General features: G+C 50.3%; 1 protein-coding gene across 6 annotated transcripts; it reads left to right on the top strand.

Annotated features, from left to right (window-relative positions):
• The first annotated feature begins 66 nt into the window (after positions 1 to 66).
• On the top strand, positions 67 to 18069 carry UBE3B (ubiquitin protein ligase E3B). Of its 6 annotated transcripts, none has more exons than XM_033075672.1 (28): positions 67 to 160; positions 768 to 850; positions 1270 to 1473; positions 1789 to 1909; positions 2686 to 2745; positions 3069 to 3173; positions 3264 to 3360; positions 4004 to 4089; positions 4743 to 4825; positions 5317 to 5422; positions 6013 to 6133; positions 6725 to 6902; positions 7186 to 7355; positions 8133 to 8300; positions 9040 to 9211; positions 9775 to 9893; positions 10502 to 10616; positions 10987 to 11086; positions 11529 to 11648; positions 11943 to 12119; positions 12207 to 12317; positions 13026 to 13163; positions 13286 to 13351; positions 14584 to 14642; positions 16119 to 16301; positions 16729 to 16840; positions 17131 to 17223; positions 17787 to 18069. In XM_033075672.1, the coding sequence occupies exons 3-28, from the start codon at positions 1313 to 1315 to the stop codon at positions 17976 to 17978; spliced, it is 3213 nt and encodes a 1070-aa protein (XP_032931563.1). In that variant the 5' UTR covers positions 67 to 160; positions 768 to 850; positions 1270 to 1312; the 3' UTR covers positions 17979 to 18069. The 6 variants fall into 6 exon arrangements, with proteins under 6 accessions (XP_032931563.1, XP_032931560.1, XP_032931564.1 ...); XM_033075669.1 differs by having other exon boundaries at positions 74 to 160; positions 626 to 850; XM_033075673.1 differs by lacking the exon at positions 67 to 160 and adding an exon at positions 215 to 231.
• The last annotated feature ends 392 nt before the right edge of the window (positions 18070 to 18461 follow it).

Below are 18461 nucleotides of genomic sequence, written 5' to 3' on the forward strand. Positions count from 1 at the left end.
CCCGCGGGCCCCCCCGGCTCCGCCGTGCTGCGCTGCGCTGCGCTGCTGCCTCAGGGGCTGGGCCGAGCTGGGCTGGGCTTGGCCCGGCCTGGCCTGGCTCGGTCCGAGCTTTCCGGTATCAGCGGAACGCTGGGCTGGCTGTTTTCCCTGCGCCGAGCCGGTGAGCGGAACGAGCTGACGGAACGGCAGCGGCGGGGCGCATTGGCGGCCGGACGGGGAGCGCGGACACGGGTGCGAGGAGGGGGCTGCGGCCGCGGCCCGAACGGGGAACCGGGAGCGACCGGGGGATTCCGGGGCCGCTCGGCCCGGCCCGGCACGGCCGGCCCAGTGTCTGTCGGGGTGAGGGTGAGCGCCTGGGGGCTGTGGGGAGGCTGCCGGCAGCGCCGGGGCCCGGCGGGGTGAGCGGCGCGGTGGGAGCCTGGGCCCGGGGGATGCAAACGGGGGATGCGGGGGCTAGGAGAGGGGTCGGAGGCTCTGTGGGTGCTTTGTTCGTGCTTTGGGCGAGTCCTGGGAGCTGCAGCCCAGCTCGAGGGTAGTGGGTGGCTCTCAGGGGTGGCACCTGCTCCGGTCCTGGGTCGCTTTGTCCTTCTGTGCTGTCACACACGGAGTTATCCCTCCCCCCCAGCTGCCGCGGTGCTGCTTCTCCTCCCACTTACCGCTTTCCTTGCGGGTGCAGCGAGATGTAAATCGGGTGTAAAGGACTCGGAACTGCAGGGGGAAAGTCTAAACCCCCTAATGAGCCGCAGGGAATGTGCTTGTCCATGCAGGAGCTGCCCGAAGCATCTGGATGGGGATCATGTGCGTGTGTAAATGAACATCACACGCTTCTCTTGAAGAAGTGACCCCTCAGGTGAGTTCCTCGTTGCTATTTATAAAGCAGGTTGACCCAGGGTAGTTTATTTGATGAATGGCAATAAATCAATGTCCCTTGTGCCCTTTGCCTCCTGTCCCTGGCTGGGGAGTTGTTCTTATCTGTTACCAAGGAAAAAACAGAGGCTGGAGAGGGGAGGTGGAGTGCAGGGAGTGGAGCACGGTGTCAAAAACACTGATTTGTTTATTTTTCCACTTAAAATCTCCCAGCCTGCAGCAGGCTGTGGGTTGTGCTGGAAGGATTCTCTACCAGTGTTTTTGTGTCCCTGCTGCAGCCCCGTGACAGTCACTGTTTTTTTTTTTATTCCCACTTTTCCCTGTGCTGTCAGATTCTCCCCTCCCCTGCAGCAAGCCAAACCCTTCTATGGGTGTTTTTTCCACTCTGCTCTGGTTTTCCAGGTGTTTGCTGTGAGCATCCTTTGCTCCCTGAGAGGTTGCAGCCATGTTCAGTGCCAGCCAATCATCCAAGGCCCAGTTCCTGGACAAGGCCCGGCAGGCGCGGGAGGAGCGGCGGGAGCTGAAGGAGAGGGAGAGAGCTGCAGTCCAGCTCCAGGCTCTGGTCAGGAGGTTTCTGTGTCGCTGCCGCCTGCAGAGGGAGATCAGGTCTCTGGGATTCATGGAATGGGTTGGTTTGGAAGGGGCATTAAAGCTCATCTCATTCCAAACCTCTGCTATGGGCAGGGACACTTTCCACTTACTCCAGCCTGGCCTTGGATGCTTCCAGGATGAGGCAGGGAAGGATTTCTTCCCAATATCCCATCCAACCCTGTCCTGTGTCAGTTTGAGTCCATTCCCCATTTTCCTGTCATTCCAGAACTTTGTAAAAAGTGTCTCTCCATCTTCCTTGTGGGCCCCTTCAGGAAAGGAATTCCTTGCTCTGTGATTGCTTTTAACTCCAGGTTTTTCCCTCTTTGGTAGGAGAGAGGTGGAGGATTTCTTTGGGACAAATGAATGTGGCTCAAATAAAAGAAGTGCCCTGTCTGTGTTCAGAATTGCCAGGAAGCTGCTGTTTGTGTTCAATCCCAAGGAGGACAAGGAGGTGAGGACACTGCCCTGACACCCTGCTGTGCTTTTGGGGATGGGTTAAATATGTTTAATTCCTTCCCCGGTGATCTTGGAGGTTCTTGAAATGTATTTTGCCTTCAGCAATGTTCTCTTTGTCTCCTGGCCCCTCCTGAAGGATTGGCTTGTAGGATTGAAACAGGAGAAGCCTTGAATTTTTCAGCAGTGGCTCTGTATTCGAGGCATCCTTTAATGGATATTTTTCCTGGTGAATGTGCCAGCTGCAGGAGCTGAGCAGTGCTTGGGGATTTTGGCACACCCCAGTTCCGCAGGCAGAGACATTGGGACAGCTCCCAGAGATCTGTGCTGGCACAGGGAAGGCTGTTTGTACCCCAGCAGCTTTTCTCATCGTGCCCTGAACTTGTGGGTTCAGAGTGAAACCCTGAAATGATGATCCCAGGAAGCTGTGAGGGCTGAATGGAAGGAAACCAGTTAGAAAATGGAAAACTGTGTTCCAATGGCAGCAGGAGTGAGGGAATTTTAAATCTCTGTCCTGTGGAAATCTGTGCTCAAATGCAGTTTTCTGTATCCAAAAAAAGCTTTCTGTTCCCAAGCAGGGAATTCTGCACAGCAGCAGCAGTGTGATGTGTGTGCTCCCAGGGAAAGAGCCATCAGGATTCCTGTAGGGAATGTGCTGGCAACATCTGCTGATTTGAGACAGAGAGTTTCCTCCCTCTGCTGTGCTGTTCCTTGTGCTTTTCCAGAATTGCCCTTCCTGTAGTTAGAACTAATCCCACCTTTGGATTTTCCCAGAGGTTTGAAAAGCTGTGCCGTTGTATCCTGAACAGCATGGATGTGGAGAACGAGCCCAAGGTCAGCAGGGGGGTTTGCTTTGGAGTGGGGAGGGCTTGGTGCTTGTTTTGAGCTCTCTGTGAGGGAATTTACTTTGGTAATATGTAAGTTTTAGCTTTCAGAAGCCCTTGAGCACTGTGGAGATTCCACAGGGAAAGTCTGGAGGAGTCCTTTAGTATTTCTGGGATATTTTTACCATGGGAGTTAAAGGACCCTTGGTTTCTGGGGTGGGTGATGTGCTTGGAGCAGGGAATTTGTGGAGAGGAGAGTCTTAGTCCCACTGCTGGGTTCAGTTCCCAAACTCTGCCCAGCAGTAGCACAAACCCTGACCCCTTTGTGCTCAGGTGTGGTATGTGTCACTGGCCCTCTCCAAGGACCTCACCCTCCTCTGGATCAAACAGATCAAAGATATCCTGTGGTTCTGCTGTGAATTCCTCAAGCAGCTCAAGGTAAGGACTGTTCTTGTGTTTTCTCTCCCTGCATTTGGCAGGTGGCAGCAGGCCCAGTGGATTTGTTAACTGTGCTGTTTGTTATCCCAGCCTGACATCCTGCAGGACTCCAGACTGGTGAACTTGCACCTCACAATGCTGGTCACCTTCACAGACACTTCCACCTGGAAAATCCTCCGGGGAAAAGGTTGGTGGGTTAAAAAGTCTTCAAGCCACCCATTTGGAACTTGGTGTTAAAATCTCCTGAATGCTCTGGCACAAGTTCCAGAGAAGCTGTGGCTGCCCCTGAATCCCTGCAAGTGTCCAAGGCCAGGTTGGAGAAGGTTTGAAGCAACCTGGGATAGTGGGAGGTGTCCCTGCCTTTGGCAGGGGTGGAATGGAATGATCCTTAACATTCCTTTCAACCCACACCATTCTGGGATTCTGTTTCTGCACCTTGGTGGCCACAAAGATTTATTCTGCTTCTTGCCTAAAAGGATTCCCTTAGGATTAGTCTGTTCCCCTTGGGATTAGGCTGTTTCCCCTAGGACACCAATAATAGTTACAGCACTTTTATAATATTCTAAAAACCCCCACACAAGAAGAGTTCAGGGAAAAAGGAAGTTTGCTCTTAGCTCTGGGGTTTTGTAGGAAATAAATGTAGCAAAGGCAGACAAGATGAGACTCTTACACCTAAGCAATACAGTGTGAAATGCTGCCAGAATGATGGCTTTGTGTAGAAGGACAAGGACTTTGTGCCAGGAGGGCTTGGGCAGTGACAAACCTTCCTGTGGGGGGGTCAGAGTGGGGCTGTGGTGCTGTTGGAGTGACATGAGTGCTTTAACCCACAGGTGAGACCCTGAGACCTGCCATGAACCACATCTGTGCCAACATCATGGGCCACCTGAACCAGAAGGGCTTCTACTCCGTGCTGCAGGTCAGTCCCAGCTCTGCCCAAACCAGCCCCAGCCCTGCCTGTGCCCCTCTCCTGAGCAGCTCTTTGGATCTGTGCTGGGGTCTCAGGGAGGAGCTGCTGCTGATTTGTGCATGATTCTGGTTTTTTTCAAGCAAAGCAAAAAATCCCTCAAGTTTCTCAAGTAAAGCAGAGTGTCCCCATCTGAGACCAAATCCACCCTTCCTCTTCTGTCCTAAACCTAAATCCTGCTTAATCACTTCATCAGGAGATGGACAGGGATAAGTCCTGATAATTTTGCCAAACTTTGCAGCTCCACATTGTTTTGGTTGGGTTTGTTTGCTGCTCTGCTGGGGAAAGGAACTGATGTAATGAATCTTTTAAATAAGAATTACATTACCAAACTCTGAACCTGTTAATTTTTAAAGCCTGTGAGCACAGGTTCTAGGGAAATAAGTCCTGCAGAGTGTCTGATTTCATTGCAGTATCTCTCTCCTGCCATTATTAACCTGAAGCCCTTCTAGTTCTGCCAAATAACTTGTGAGAACTGGATTTTAGGCAGCTCTGATGTTCTTTTTCTCTGCATTAAATAACCTTGGTGTCTTTCAGTAGTAATAGTATTCTTTTTCTGAATACTACAGGGTTTTTATATTTTGATTTTTTTTTTTCTATTCTAGATTTTGCTAACTAATGGCTTGGCAAGATCCAGACCTTCCCTTTCCAAAGGTTCCTTAACTGCCATCTTCTCCCTTGCCTTGCGGTGAGTCAGCTGGAGCTGCCTGGGGGGATTTGCAGCCAAACTTGTCTCTTTTAGTGGTTGTTTTTTTGTTAATACTTCTCATTCTTTCTGTGTTTTTGTACCATTGAGAATATCACCCTTTGCTTTAGGCAAATGGCTCACTTTGCTGTCACCTTTTTTCAGATTAGAGTGGCTTTAATTTGTGAATTAGTGTGAGCCTAAACTTGAGGGTGCACTTCAGTTCAGGGTGAGCTTGCTCTGAGAACAGAAGTGTGAGTGCATGATCTTTTCCATGGATGCTTCAAAGCCAGGTTGGAAGGGGAATAGTGGAAGATGTCCCTGCCTGTGGATGTGCTGAGTTTTAAGTTCCCTTCCAACCCAACCCTTTCCATGTGTGTGTGGTTCTTGCTGAGGGAATTCCCAGGATCCAGTTCTGGACGGCTCAGTTGGAGGCTGTGCTGCTTTTCCACGTTGGTTTGAGCTCTGAAGTTTCTCTCTCTGTGTCTCTGTAGCCCTGTGGTTGCTGCACAGTTCTCAGACAATCTGCTGAGGTCCTTCCTGATCCATGTCATGTCTGTGCCTGCTATAATGACTCACCTTGCTACTCTCACCCCTGAGGTAAATGGGTGATCTCAAAGGACTGATTATCACACCAGGCCTCTTGTTATTCCATTTTATCAGCTCTTGGAGCAGAGCTTTGGCATTTCTCTCTTTGCCAGTTTCAATTCTCTGTTGTGAAAGCCTTACAAGTACTCTGGATTGCTAATGCAGAAGTTATTAACACCAGTGGGAGGAAGGGCTGAACTGCCCTGAAGTACCTACATAAATAAATAATCCACAGCTGGAATTTTTCATGTCCTTGCTCTTCCTTTTCTGTAACCACAGACAGAGCCAAGGCCAGAAATCACCCTTTTGGGTGGCAGAGGCTCTGTGGGGGTGACCAGTCCAATTCAATCTGGCAGGTTTTGTGCCAAATGGGCAAATCCTGTGTTCTTGCAGACAGATCATTGCAAAGGTCTGGCTCCAACTCCAGCACGACCCAGGGGTTTCATTTCCCAGCCCAGCTCTGTGTCAAACACTCTGTGGGGTAACAGCCTCGAGTGGCTGCTTTATTTGGGGAGAAAATGCAGTGCCAAGTGCTGCTGGCAGATGAGGTGTGGGAATGTGCTGCTTCCCAGCCTCAGTGGCACTTCCACGCTGTCTTCCAGCGCCTGGCAGTGATCGAGTCCCACGATCTGTTCCGGAAGTTCATCCTGTTCCTGAGCCGGGAGTCGCAGTGCCGCGATGTGTGCGTGTGCCTGGAGGGCAGTCACACTCTCTGCTTGCTGGGTGAGCACCTCCAGCACTTCTGTTGGCTTTGAAAAAGAGTCTTGAATCAGATCTTTGTTTTTCATAGGGCTGTGCTGCCTCCAGCTCATCATTTCTAATTGTTATTTTGATAACTTTAAATAATGACTGAGGCGTATTTTGGGATGTTACAGGTAAGATTTAAGAGCTTTGAAAAGGGAGGAAGGGCCAGAGATTTGCCCTTGTATCCATGTCATGCATCATCTCTGCCAACTTTTCACTTGGACTCTGAGCAAGTCTTGGAGTGTGGCAGACTTGGATTTCCCTCCCCTAAATGACCCTAAATGCTGCTGCATATTTAAATTCACATTTCTGCAAAAGTACCAAGGTTACCAGCTGGGGCTCTGGGATAGCTGTGGATTGTAGCTTCTGGTAGTTTGTAGAAGGTGACCAAAGGGAAATGTCACCTCAGGGCTTGATGTGTGCTGGAAATGGCTTCCTGCAGGGTGGCCTCTGAGATCATTACTGACACAAATCCTCTCCTGGCTTTGGGAAAGGATTCACTTCACCTGTAACCCCTGTCCCACAGCATCTGTTCCTCCTTAAACCTTGCTGTGCTGGTCCTTCCTCCAGGCAATCTGGTGTTCCTGGGCTCCATGAATGATCAGGTGCTGGAGGAGGAGACAGCTCATTTTGTGGGGGTGCTCATCCAAATGCTCTCCTACTGCCAGAAGTATGTGTCCCAGAAGAAATCCAACCTCACCCACTGGCACCCTGTGCTGGGCTGGTTCTCACAGACTGTGGATTATGGGTGAGTGGGAAGGACCTCACAAGGAGACATGATGAAGCCTCTTATTTTATTTTTAATTTTTTTAACATGTTGCAAAGTGTTTTATGTTTTGAGATGAACAGTGAGAATAATTTCTCAGATATTTCAGGTTTTAGCTGCACATTAAACTGTAGCATTCCTACACAGACTATTCTGTGGGTGGGTGCATATTCCAGTTTGGATTATAAGCTAAATGGATCAGTATCACTGCCTGGTGTTTTAATCCAAGCTGCTTTCTAACCTGTCCCCCTGCTGTGTCTTCCAGGCTGAACGAGTCCATGCCCCTGCTGACCAAGCAGCTGCAGCACCTCTGGGGAGTGCACATGATCAGGATCCTCTTCAGTGATGTGCTCAGCAAGAAACTGCTGGAAAATCAGGAGATAGCTCAGCTGCCAGCACAGCCAACCTCCCCTCAGAACAGCCTTCCTATGAAAAGTCAGTTCTGGAAGGATTTGGGCTTTTTTTTTTTTTTCCTCTGTGTGTGTGTTTATGCAGATCTCTCTCCCAAACTTGCAGGGCTTTGACTTTTCCACTTCTGGAAAAAGCTTTGAATAATTACTTGCAGCAGCTGCTGCTGCTTAGGTGGGGATGTCATCTCTCCTATTTGTAATTCCTCCTTGGAACGCTTTTGTGACCTGGGGCAAGTCTCTTTCTTTGGTGCTGGGAAAATATTTGCTTATTTTAGCAGTTTCTTTTCATCATTTTCTCAAGTAGCTGAAGTGCTTTTGGCAAAACTTAAGACTTCCAAAGGAAGATGAGAGCTCAACTTCCTATGTGGAAAGCAAGGTGAAGCTGGATGCTGCACCTGTGAGGTGTGGTGGCCCTGCAGAAAAGGATTTGGGATAAGATAATCATAAATTTTCCAGCTGTTGCCCATCACACTGGATCCTGTGGTCATTATTTGTTGCAATCAGGACCACGGATCATGAGTGGTTTGGGTTGGAAGGGCACTTACAGCTCATTCTGTTTTGTAGAGCATGTATAGAACTGTGGAATGGTTTGAATTGGAAGGGATTTGGGGCCATGGGCAGGGACACCTTTCACTACCCCAGGCTGCTCCAAGCTCTGACCTTGGACACTTCCAGGGATGGAGCAGCCACAGCTTCCCTGAGCACCGTGTGCCAGGGCCTCCCCGCCTCACAGCGAGGGATTCCTTCCCAAAACCCCATCTAAGCCTGCCCTCTGGCACTCCTGCTGTGTTTCTGCCCCCAGACCTGTTCAAGAGAGCTTTCCAGAAGTCGGCCTCGGTGCGGAACATCCTGAAGCCGGTGGGAGGGAAGCGCGTGGACTCTGCCGAGGTGCAGAAGGTTTGCAGCATCTGTGTCCTGTACCAAACCACCCTGACCACCCTGACCCAGATCCGCCTGCAGATCCTCACAGGTCAGGGCACCTCCCTGCTGCTCAAATCCTTTCCAGTGGGGAAGAAAAAAACCAACAAAATTTTCTTATTTCTGTTGATTTGTTGGGAGTTTTATCACTGCCAACGCGTTATTGACTGGCTGGGGAAGGCTTGTTCCATCCTGAATCATCCATAGGATCAATAGCATTCAGCATCCCTTGATCAAGCAGAAACTCTCAAGAATACAAATTAAAGCAAGTTTTCCTCTCATGAAACCTTGCTTACTCCCCCTCAACCTTCAACCTGAGTCAGGGTTTTTGTGGAGCCTGGCAATATTAATCTTTCTGTGGTGGGAGCACTGAATGCTTTCACACATCTTGAGAACAAATTGCTTGTCTTGGGAAGGGGTGGAGGAGGAGATCAGCACTGTTTTGGTCTGGTGGGTAGAGCAGGGAGTGAGTCCAGAGCTTTGGGTGCTTTGTGGTGACCATGGATGTAGCCCTGTAGTGTTCTCATTCCGAAGGTGGATGTGGGATCACAGGAATTCAATATTTTCTAAAGTTGCAAAAGAATTAGGGGAAAAAGTTTCAAGATGTGCAAACAATGCCTCATTAAAAGCTTTTATTTGTGCTTTCCTGGTGATTGTCCATCTCCTGTTAATGCAGACAAATGGGATGCTCATGTTCCTCTTCTGCTTTGCAAAAGGCTCCTTCAGCTTCAAGTCTGAGCTTTCACAAGCAGCAAAATGAGCTTTACTGGGTGCACTTTATATTTCCATAGGTCTCACTTACCTGGATGATCTGCTGCCCAAATTATGGGCTTTCATCTGTGAGCTGGGACCACAGGGAGGGTTAAAACTCTTTTTGGAGTGTTTGAACAATGACACAGAGGAATCCAAGAGGCTGCTGGCCATGTTGATGCTGTTCTGTGACTGCTCCCGTCACCTCATCACGTAGGTATCCATGGATGGGGAATCCCTGCATTTGTGACATGGAGCTGTTGTGTCCCTTCAGGTTCAAGAGAAACATTCAGGGTTTTATGTCTTTTATGATTAGTAGGCAGGGTAAAGGCAGCAAGCTTTTGGAATTGAGTCCTGAGAAATAAAGGGCTTCAAAAGGACTTGTCCCCCTCAGCCATGTGCTGCTTCCAGCTGGTAACAAAACCAGGCAGGGGGAGAAACAGCACAAAAAATGGGAAAGGGGGTGGAAAATTGTCCTTGCTGATCACTAGAGACAATTCTCTCCTCTGGAATGAGGCAAAAGGATCTTTTCCATTCCCATTTTAAGCCTGAAACACTGACTTTGCTTGTCTCTCAGCCTCTCATTCCATCTTCTGTTGGGATCTGCTATCAATCAAAATCCATAAATAAGGTTTGGTTGTTTATGACTTTAGATCCTCACGGGTGTCAGTTGTCATAGAAATAAGAGCTGCTGCTAAAGGATAATGTGCCTTTATGAAAATTTCAACAGGGAATTAAATTTACACTTGTGCATTTGCATTTGTTTGCTCTGGCAGGATTCTGGATGACATCGAGGTCTACGAAGAGCAGATTTCATTCAAACTGGAAGAGCTGGTGACCATCTCCTCTTTCCTGAATTCCTTTGTGTTTAAGATGATCTGGGATGGAATTGTAGGTGAGTGCTCTTAGGAGCTTGAGTTGATGTTGCTGTTAGAGCCACAGAAGGCATTAATTTTGGAATTTGAAGCTTCTGTTAATTATTCCTTGGCACAAAAAGCATTTCAATGTGGGAATATGTCCCAGTCTTTTGATGTCCAGATGTCACGATCATGCTTTGTGCCAAATGCAGAGCACTTCCTTATTTCCAGTAAGGATTTGTGCAACAGACTTGATGGGAATGTTGGTTTTTGGCAGAGATGAGGTTTAGCAAGGCTGGGCCATGTGTTGGACAAGAGCAGGGCAGTGCTGTGACCAGGCAGAGCAGCTTGCTTGGGTCTCTGTAGAATCTGCTGTGGAGCTCTTTGCTGGTATAATTTGGGTCCAGCTCAACTCTCTGGTAATTAGCTGAGATAGTCCAGTTCTGATGTGAAATGAGATGGTTTTGATTAGCTCTGTTTGAGGAAGAGGCCATCTCTCTTCCCAGAGGCACAAAATCCTTCCCTCCAGAGGCCGTGCAGGTCAGGAAAACACCCCAGTGCTGTTACTGTGGGGAGAATAATCAAGGTGTGGCTCCTGCTGCTGCCAGGGGTGCCTGGACTTTGCTGCCTTGTTCCTTTTGTGCAGAGAATGCCCGAGGGGAGACCCTGGAGCTGTTCCATTCTGTCCATGGCTGGCTCATGGTGCTGTACGAGCGCGACTGTCGCCGGCGCTTCGCTCCCGAGGATCACTGGCTGCGCAAGTGAGTGGCCCTGGGCAGGGATCCTGGGCAGCTCCAGGCCTGGCCCACTGCTCCACATCCTCTGGGGAGGCTTTTTTGGGATTCCTTATTGACATTTTCCTATAGGATTGAGGTGGGAGCTGCTGCCTGTGTTTGCAGTTAAGGGATGCCCCTCATGTTGTGCTTTTGTCTGTGGTGGGAGGTTTAGGTGGTGCTTTGAAAACTGACTCAGCACCCAAGAGCTTGGGTGTCTCTGGCCCTTTTTAGCTTCTTAGTGTGTACATTGAGTCATCTTTGTACTTCAGTCATCTTTGGAATCACTGCCAGTTCTCTCTCCCCCACACCTGGGTATTTCTCAGGGATCTCTGAATCTCTGCCTCTCTTTGTCAAGGGACCTCAAACCCAGCGTGCTCTTCCAGGAGCTGGACAAGGACAAGAAGCGAGCCCAGCTGCTCCTGCAGTACATCCCACATGTCATTCCCCACAAGAATGTGAGTGGGATGAGGCAGAGGGTGGAGGCTGGGAATCAGTGGTCTGGGTGGCCATTGGGGTGGGAGGGACATGGGTCTGGAGCATTTTGTGACATGGAGCTTCTTTTGAAATGCCAGCTGAATAAAAGTCTTCTCCTTCATCCTCACCTTCCCCAATAGATTTCCTCTAAATGTGTTGATTTCCATCACTGAGAGAGGACTGATCTGTGTCCTCACCCCTTCCTAGTGCATTTCCTTCAAATGTCTTGATCTCTGTGTTGAGACAGAACTGATCTGTGTGTGCAGCTGCCTGCAATGAGTGGATGACAGCAGCAGCACTGGGAATAGCTGGGATCAGGACAACCAGCAGCAGTTCTGTGTGGCAGGAGCCTCCCAAACCCCTGCTGCACTGCAGGACAAGGATCCCCATGGACTGAGCCTTCCATTTGTTTGGTTTTTGCAGAGGGTGCTGCTTTTCCGGAACATGGTGACGAAGGAGAAGGAGAAGCTGGGGCTGGTGGAGACGAGCTCGGCGTCCCCTCACGTCACCCACATCACCATCCGCCGCTCCCGCATGCTGGAGGTCAGGGACACGAGGCAGCCCCCAGGGCAGCACCCTAAAACAGACCAAGGGGGGTTTTACCTTCTCTGGGGGTGCTGAGACACCCACTCCCAGAGCTGATGTTCCAGGAGAATGCTGGATGAATGGTCAGCTCAGGCTGCTGCAAACTTGGAATTTTGACTTGGCAAATGTTGGTTTTTGAGCTCAAGACTCAATGACAAACGCAGGTTTCTGTGGGTGGGGCTGTGTGCTGTCCCTGCTGCATCTCTGGGTGGGTGTTTCACATTCTCTCTCTGGATTTTGTGCTCTGTGTAGGATGGATACGAGCAGCTCCGGCAGCTGTCCCAGAACGCCATGAAGGGAGTGATCAGGGTGAAGTTTGTGAATGACCTGGGGGTTGATGAGGCTGGGATTGATCAAGATGGAGTCTTCAAAGAGTTCCTGGAAGAGATCATTAAGAAGGTGTTTGACCCTGCACTGAACCTGTTCAAGGTAGGACACAGGTGCCACCTGAGGTGACATGGTGCAGGCAGAGCCATTCTGGCTCACTGGGCTCTTCTCTCTTATCTCTTTGTGCAGACCACCAGTGGTGATGAGAGGCTGTATCCATCCCCAACATCCTACATCCATGAGAACTACCTGCAGCTCTTCGAGTTTGTGGGAAAGATGCTTGGGAAGGCTGTGTATGAGGTGAGCCAGAGGCACCAGCTTGGGATCTTGGCAGTGATGGAGCCTTTGAGGGCATCTGTCCTGCTTGGGGGGGTGTTACTTAAGAGTGGAGTTTGGAAAAATGGCTTGGATAAAGATCCTCATAGTGGAACAGGCTGGAGTTTCTTCAGGCATGTATTAAAAATGATCTTGGAGGGAAAATCTGAGTCATGCCTTCATTGTTGCTTAGGGTGCTGGGACAGCAGCTTGGTTTTTTGTGTTACACCTTACAAACATCCATTTGTGGATACCTGAAAGGGACACGAGGCAAAAAGGAGGATGAAATGGTAGAATGATTTGGGTTGAAATCTAGGTTCCAATCCCCTTCCACTATCTCAGGTTGCTCCAAACCCTGTCCAGCCTGGCCTTGGACACTTCCAGGGACCCAGGGGCAGCCACAGCTTCTCTGGGCACCCTGGGCACTTCCCTCACAGGGAAGGATTTTTTCATGTATCTCACTAAATCTCCCCTCTTTCATTTCAAACCATGTAAGGCAGTTCTTTTAAAGAACACGTGGAGTTCCCCAGGTGCCTTTTTTGCACCTGCCTTCCTAATTAGTGGATTTTAAGAGGATGTTTGATTTGTAGCTGATTTTGTTCCACATCACAAGATCTACCTTGCAGGTGGCCAAAGATACCACAACCATGAGTGTGTGGCAGGACCTTACCTGTGCATTCTTCTTGTCCACAGGGAATAGTTGTGGATGTCCCATTTGCTTCCTTCTTTTTGAGCCAGCTCCTTGGGCACCACCACAGTGTCTTCTACAGCTCTGTGGATGAGCTGCCCTCCTTGGACTCAGAGTTCTATAAAAATCTCACTTCAATTAAGGTTGGAGCAATAATTTTCCTGTCATTCACCTCCCTGAGTGCTGCCTGGTGTTAGAAACTGGGAGTAACTGGTGCTTCTGCTGCTGAATCCTGCTTTTTTTTTCCTTCTTCCTGTTTTCTCAGCGTTATGATGGTGACATCAGTGACCTGGGCTTGACCCTGTCCTATGATGAGGATGTGATGGGTCAGGTAGGTTTTTGTTCAGTGATTTGTTGGACCTTATACCTCTGCTTTGTGCTTTTCATGTCACCATGGAAGGCTGCTCTGAACTCAGCCATGGGATTCAATGTTTACCTGTGGGCAGAGAACAGCTTTTTCCACAGGAAAAGGTTCCCCTCTGACCTTTAATTTTTCTGCTGCTAGGGTTGAAAAAGTGTTTAATTTTAACTGGTGTTCCCCTCTTAAAAGAATAGGGAGAAATCCCTTTCCTTCCTGCATAGATATTTCTGTCAGGGACACTCCAAGTGTGTCAGGAGGTCTCTTGGCCTAGAGAATGAAATGTTTGGCAGTCCTTTAGGAGGACTTGGAGGTACTTGGTTGCACTTGAGCCCTGTGAAGTTGTGTGTGCAGAGCTGGAAAATCTGGAGAGAGAAGATAAAAATGCCTTTTGCTGGCAGTGTTGTGCTGCAGATTCCATGGGGAACACCTCAGGATCACTGGGGTTTCAGCTTGGAAGGTTCTTCCATGTGAAAAATGGAGGATATGGAGCCCAGCAATGAGACACTCAAGGCTGTGGTTCACTGGGTTAAAAATAACCCAGGCACAGTTTCCCCTGTGCTTTGGTCATGCTGAAGGAGCCAGGTGGAGTCACCTTGGCTGAACTCTGTGTCCCTGTAGCCACAGCCATGTCACAGCTGAGCTCATTCCCTGTGCTGGGTTTCAATCTGACCTTGGAATTCACCTGGAGCTGAGGCACAGAGACCTCTGTAACGTGGGAATGAGGATGTGGTGACTCTGCAGGCAGCACCCTGAGCTGGAGGAGATCACCAGGCACTGAGAGATCCCTCCTGGCTCTCTGCTTTCCTGCCCAGCTGGAGCTCCTGCATGAGACCTGTGGCTCAGCCATCTTTGGGCTGTGCTGTTACACTGAGCTCTCTGAGCTTGGGATTGTGACAGTCCCCCTGGGCTCTTGGAATTGATTTGTGTGTGGTTCAGCAGTGATGGATCAGACTGCAGAGGAGGCTTCCTTGGAGAAGGGCTGGCTCCACTGCTGGGAGAGCTGGAATTCCTACTGTTCAATTACTCTGTTAATAGTTAAGTGAAACTGGTTCAAGGCAGAAGCAGGATTATTACTTAAATTTTAAATCCTGCTGTTTTATTGTAAAAATAAATGTTTTATGCAGAGGTAACAGCTTAGCATGGCATTTCCTTCCATTGTGGTTCCAGGCAGTAATTAGCAATCCAATCATTTCTTCCCTCAGCTGGTTTGCCATGAACTTGTTCCTGGAGGGAAGACCATTCCCGTTACCAATGAAAATAAGTAAGTACAGCAATTAGATTTTTAAGGTCATCACTGCACAATACTTTATTCTGGCTCCTTGGGCTTGCATCTGGAATGAATTGAGATAGATTGGAGGAGAAGGAGCACATAAATATCTTAATAGAATTTGCTGGTTACAGTTCATCGGCAGAAATTGTATTAAATTTGATTTGCAAAATAAAAATTGACAATTTACTTCTTGAAACAGCGCTTCTGAGGTCAAAGGCATGCAGTCAGGGAGATTCTGCAGGATTTAATGATGGTGATGGATACAGACAGATGGATTCAAAGCAATTCAGGCACACAGTCGTGAACACAGAGGGCACAGATGCTCAAAGACACCTTGGAGCAGACAGATCTCCTCAGAATGATAACATGTGGCAGTTGTATAAAGCACCGTGTTCTGAGCAGACAGTGCTGAATTCAAATGTACTCGACAGTCGTTCTTTAGAGCCAGGAAATCAGAGGAGACACCGAGCCCCGGGGCTGTTTTCACAGATAACCGGCTTTTAGATCGTTATCAGAAATGTCAACTCCAGAGCCTGCAAACCAACCCCACCTTTTTGTTCCCTTTTTTTTTCTTTTTTTCCCTTCCCTATCCCCTTCAGTGCTCATAAAAGCAGAATGAAATATCTATTAAGCAAATGTGTGTTTGAACTGGTGATCTGGGGGTTGTTATCTTTTTCCTGACAAATGGAAGCTGGATCCCACCTGGATCTGTGCTCTGCAGTCTGATGTTTCCAGGCTTTTCCTTTCTCCAGCTCTGACCAGGGAGTTTGCATTTGAAAGGATCTTCCTCTGGCTTGTCACAAATCAGCTCAGAGAAAAAGCTGAAAGTCTTGGGTGCTGCTCTAGTAATTTACAGCAGAAATTTGAGGCTTTTGCACCCAAATTGGAAGTTGGGAGGGTGCAGAAGTGTTTGGGAATGGCAGCAATCTGGAAACAGCTCTGCCTGGGGTGACCTTGCCAAAAAAAAACAGGCAATGGAATTGTGGTGAGAGCTGCTGAAGAAGAATCAGTAAGTTCAGGTGTCTTGCCTGGAGGTGAGAAGATGAAGAGCCTCCCTCTAACAAAGAGTTCATCCTTTCCCACATCTGCTTCATGGTTTTGGTGTGGTGTTTCTCCAGCTGTGGGGCAGCAGAGCCCCCTGAGCTGTTGCTCAGACCTAGAGGAGTCTGCTGCAGGGCTGAGCTGTTAAAAGGAGCTGGAGCTGTGTCCAGCCAAGGTTGATCAAGGGGTCATTAAAGCCAATTAGTCCCTGAGCTGGGCAGGAGCTCTGAGAAATGAGGAGAAAAGGGCAAAATCTGGGCAGAGAAACATCTTAATCTCAAATAAAAACCAGGGCCTGGAGGGGGAAGTGTAGCCCTGTCCAGGTTGTCCCAATCCTTTTGGGGCTGGAGAAACACGTGAGGGACACCTCAGGGGTGGGTGGCTGTGGCAGCTCCATGTCCCCTGTGCCACCTGCCTGTCCCACAGGATCAGCTACATCCACCTGATGGCACATTTCCGGATGCACATCCAGATCAAGAGCCAGACTGCCGCCCTCATCAGCGGCTTCAGGTCCATCATCAAGCCCGAGTGGATCCGGATGTTCTCGGCGCCGGAGCTGCAGCGCCTCATCTCCGGGGACAACGCCGAGATCGACCTGGAGGACCTGAAGTGAGTGACAGCTGGGGGTGCTGGGCTTCCCTCATCTGGCTGGGAGCTGAGCCTGCCCTTTGCAGAGCTCCTGGGAGGTGGCAGGGAAATGGTTTGTGGAATGTGAGGAGCAGAGTTTGGGAATGTGTTCCTTAAAGCTAATTTGGGGTGGGTCTTTCCTTCTGTTGGTTCCTGGGAGCAGAATTCCTCTCTACTTTTCCCTTTCCTCTGATCAAGTGCCCAGTAAGTGCTGTCAGTAGTGAACCCTGAGCCATGGCAGGTGTTGGACAGGGCTTGGAGTAACCTGGGCCACTGAATTTGTCCCTGCCCATGGAAAGATGAGCTTTAAGGTCCCTTCCAGCTCAAACCATCCCAGCCAAGTGATCCTTCCAGCACTTGTGCCCCTCCTGCTGCAGTGCCAGGCCTGTCAGAGCCTTTCCCTCCCCAGGAAACACACTGTGTACTATGGGGGCTTCCATGGCAGCCACCGTGTCATCATCTGGCTCTGGGACATCCTGGCCAACGACTTCAGCCCTGAGGAGAGAGCCATGTTCCTCAAGGTGAGTGAGGAGCCACCCCTGCCCTGCTGGGGTCTGGGGTGGTGGGACCAGAGCTGTTCTGCAGCTACCTGGGTGCTCTCTGAAGGGGCACCACAATTCCTGACACCTGGAATGCCCAGCAGAGCTCTGTGGATGCTCTGGTGTCACCAAGAATGGCCCTGCAGAGGTGGCACTGCCCAAAGGCTGCCAGACACACACTGGGGGTGCTCAGTGCCAGTCCCAGCAGTGCTGGCACTGTGTCACTGTTCTGCCCTGTGCTGTTCCCATCATCACCATGTGGCACTTTCCAGTTTGTCACCAGCTGCTCCAGGCCTCCACTTCTGGGCTTTGCCTACCTCAAGCCTCCTTTCTCCATCCGCTGTGTGGAAGTGTCTGATGACCAGGTAGGCATCCTGCTCTCAGGGCTTGGGAATTCCCTGCCCAGCTTCCTCCCCTCCATCTGACTGCAAACCCTGCATGTGGGAAGATGAGATGTTAGGATTTGATATCAGGGAGAAATTCTTCCCTGGGAGGCTGGTGAGGGTGCCCAGAGAAGCTGTGGCTGCCCCTGGATCCCTGGAAGGGTCCCAAGCCAGCCTGGATGGGACTTGGAGCAATCTGGGCTGGTGGAAGTGTGTCCCTGCCCATGGCAAAGGGGTGGAATGGGATGCCCAAACCCTTCTGGGATTCTATACCTGAGAACAGCCCTACCCCAATAGGATGCTCATGGCTGCACACACACACACACAGAGCAGCTCCAGACTCTTCCTGCCTGAATTCCCTGGGTTCCTCCTTGGGATCTCCCTGCACACCCATCAGGCATTGAGTTACAGGCAGGGCTCCTTGGAGGGGAGTGGGAAACTGAGCTTTAGGCTTTGGCTCTCCGTGTTCCCAGTGCCAGGCTTTGTGTTGGCTGTGCCTGTGTGGCAGGAGTGCAGAGGGAGGTGACAGCTGTGTGCCCTTGCAGGACACAGGGGACACCCTGGGCAGTGTTTTACGCGGCTTCTTCACCATCCGCAAGAAGGAGCCGGGCGGGCGCCTCCCGACCTCCTCCACGTGTTTCAACCTCCTCAAGCTCCCCAACTACAGCAAGAAGAGCATCCTGAGGGAGAAGCTGCGCTATGCCATCAGCATGAACACCGGCTTTGAGCTGTCCTAGGCACGGCCTGGGCTCGGGATGGGGCTTGGAGCTGCTGCTGGAAGGGGGAGCCCTTCCCACGTGGAGCCTGGAGCAGCCCCGACTGCTCACTGGAGGCCTGGAGAGGCAGCTGGCAGTGGAGGTTCACAGGGATCCAGGGAAAAGCTGCTGAGCTCAGGGCTGGTTTTTCTTAGGCACAGCTCCAGGCTGGAGGAGAGGGGATGGGCCTGACCCAAAGCCCTTCACTTGACACCCACGGAAATCATCCTTTAAAGCAAACCCCGGGGGGAGCACGGAGGGAACGTTCCACGTGCCACTCAGATTAGTGACAGTGAGATCCCCCAGCAGGCTGCTGCCATGGGAGTGCTGCTTTTCCCTTTCCCAGGAGCTGGGCTGGCTGGAATTCAGTCTGGGAGGCTGCACAAGGGCAGAGGGATGACAGAACCGGCGCTGGAAGTGCCTGGATGGGCACAGCTCACTCAGGACAGGGGGATTCCAAGTGTC

This window comes from Catharus ustulatus, chromosome 18 (assembly GCF_009819885.2).
Source record: "Catharus ustulatus isolate bCatUst1 chromosome 18, bCatUst1.pri.v2, whole genome shotgun sequence".
NCBI lineage: Eukaryota > Metazoa > Chordata > Aves > Passeriformes > Turdidae > Catharus > Catharus ustulatus.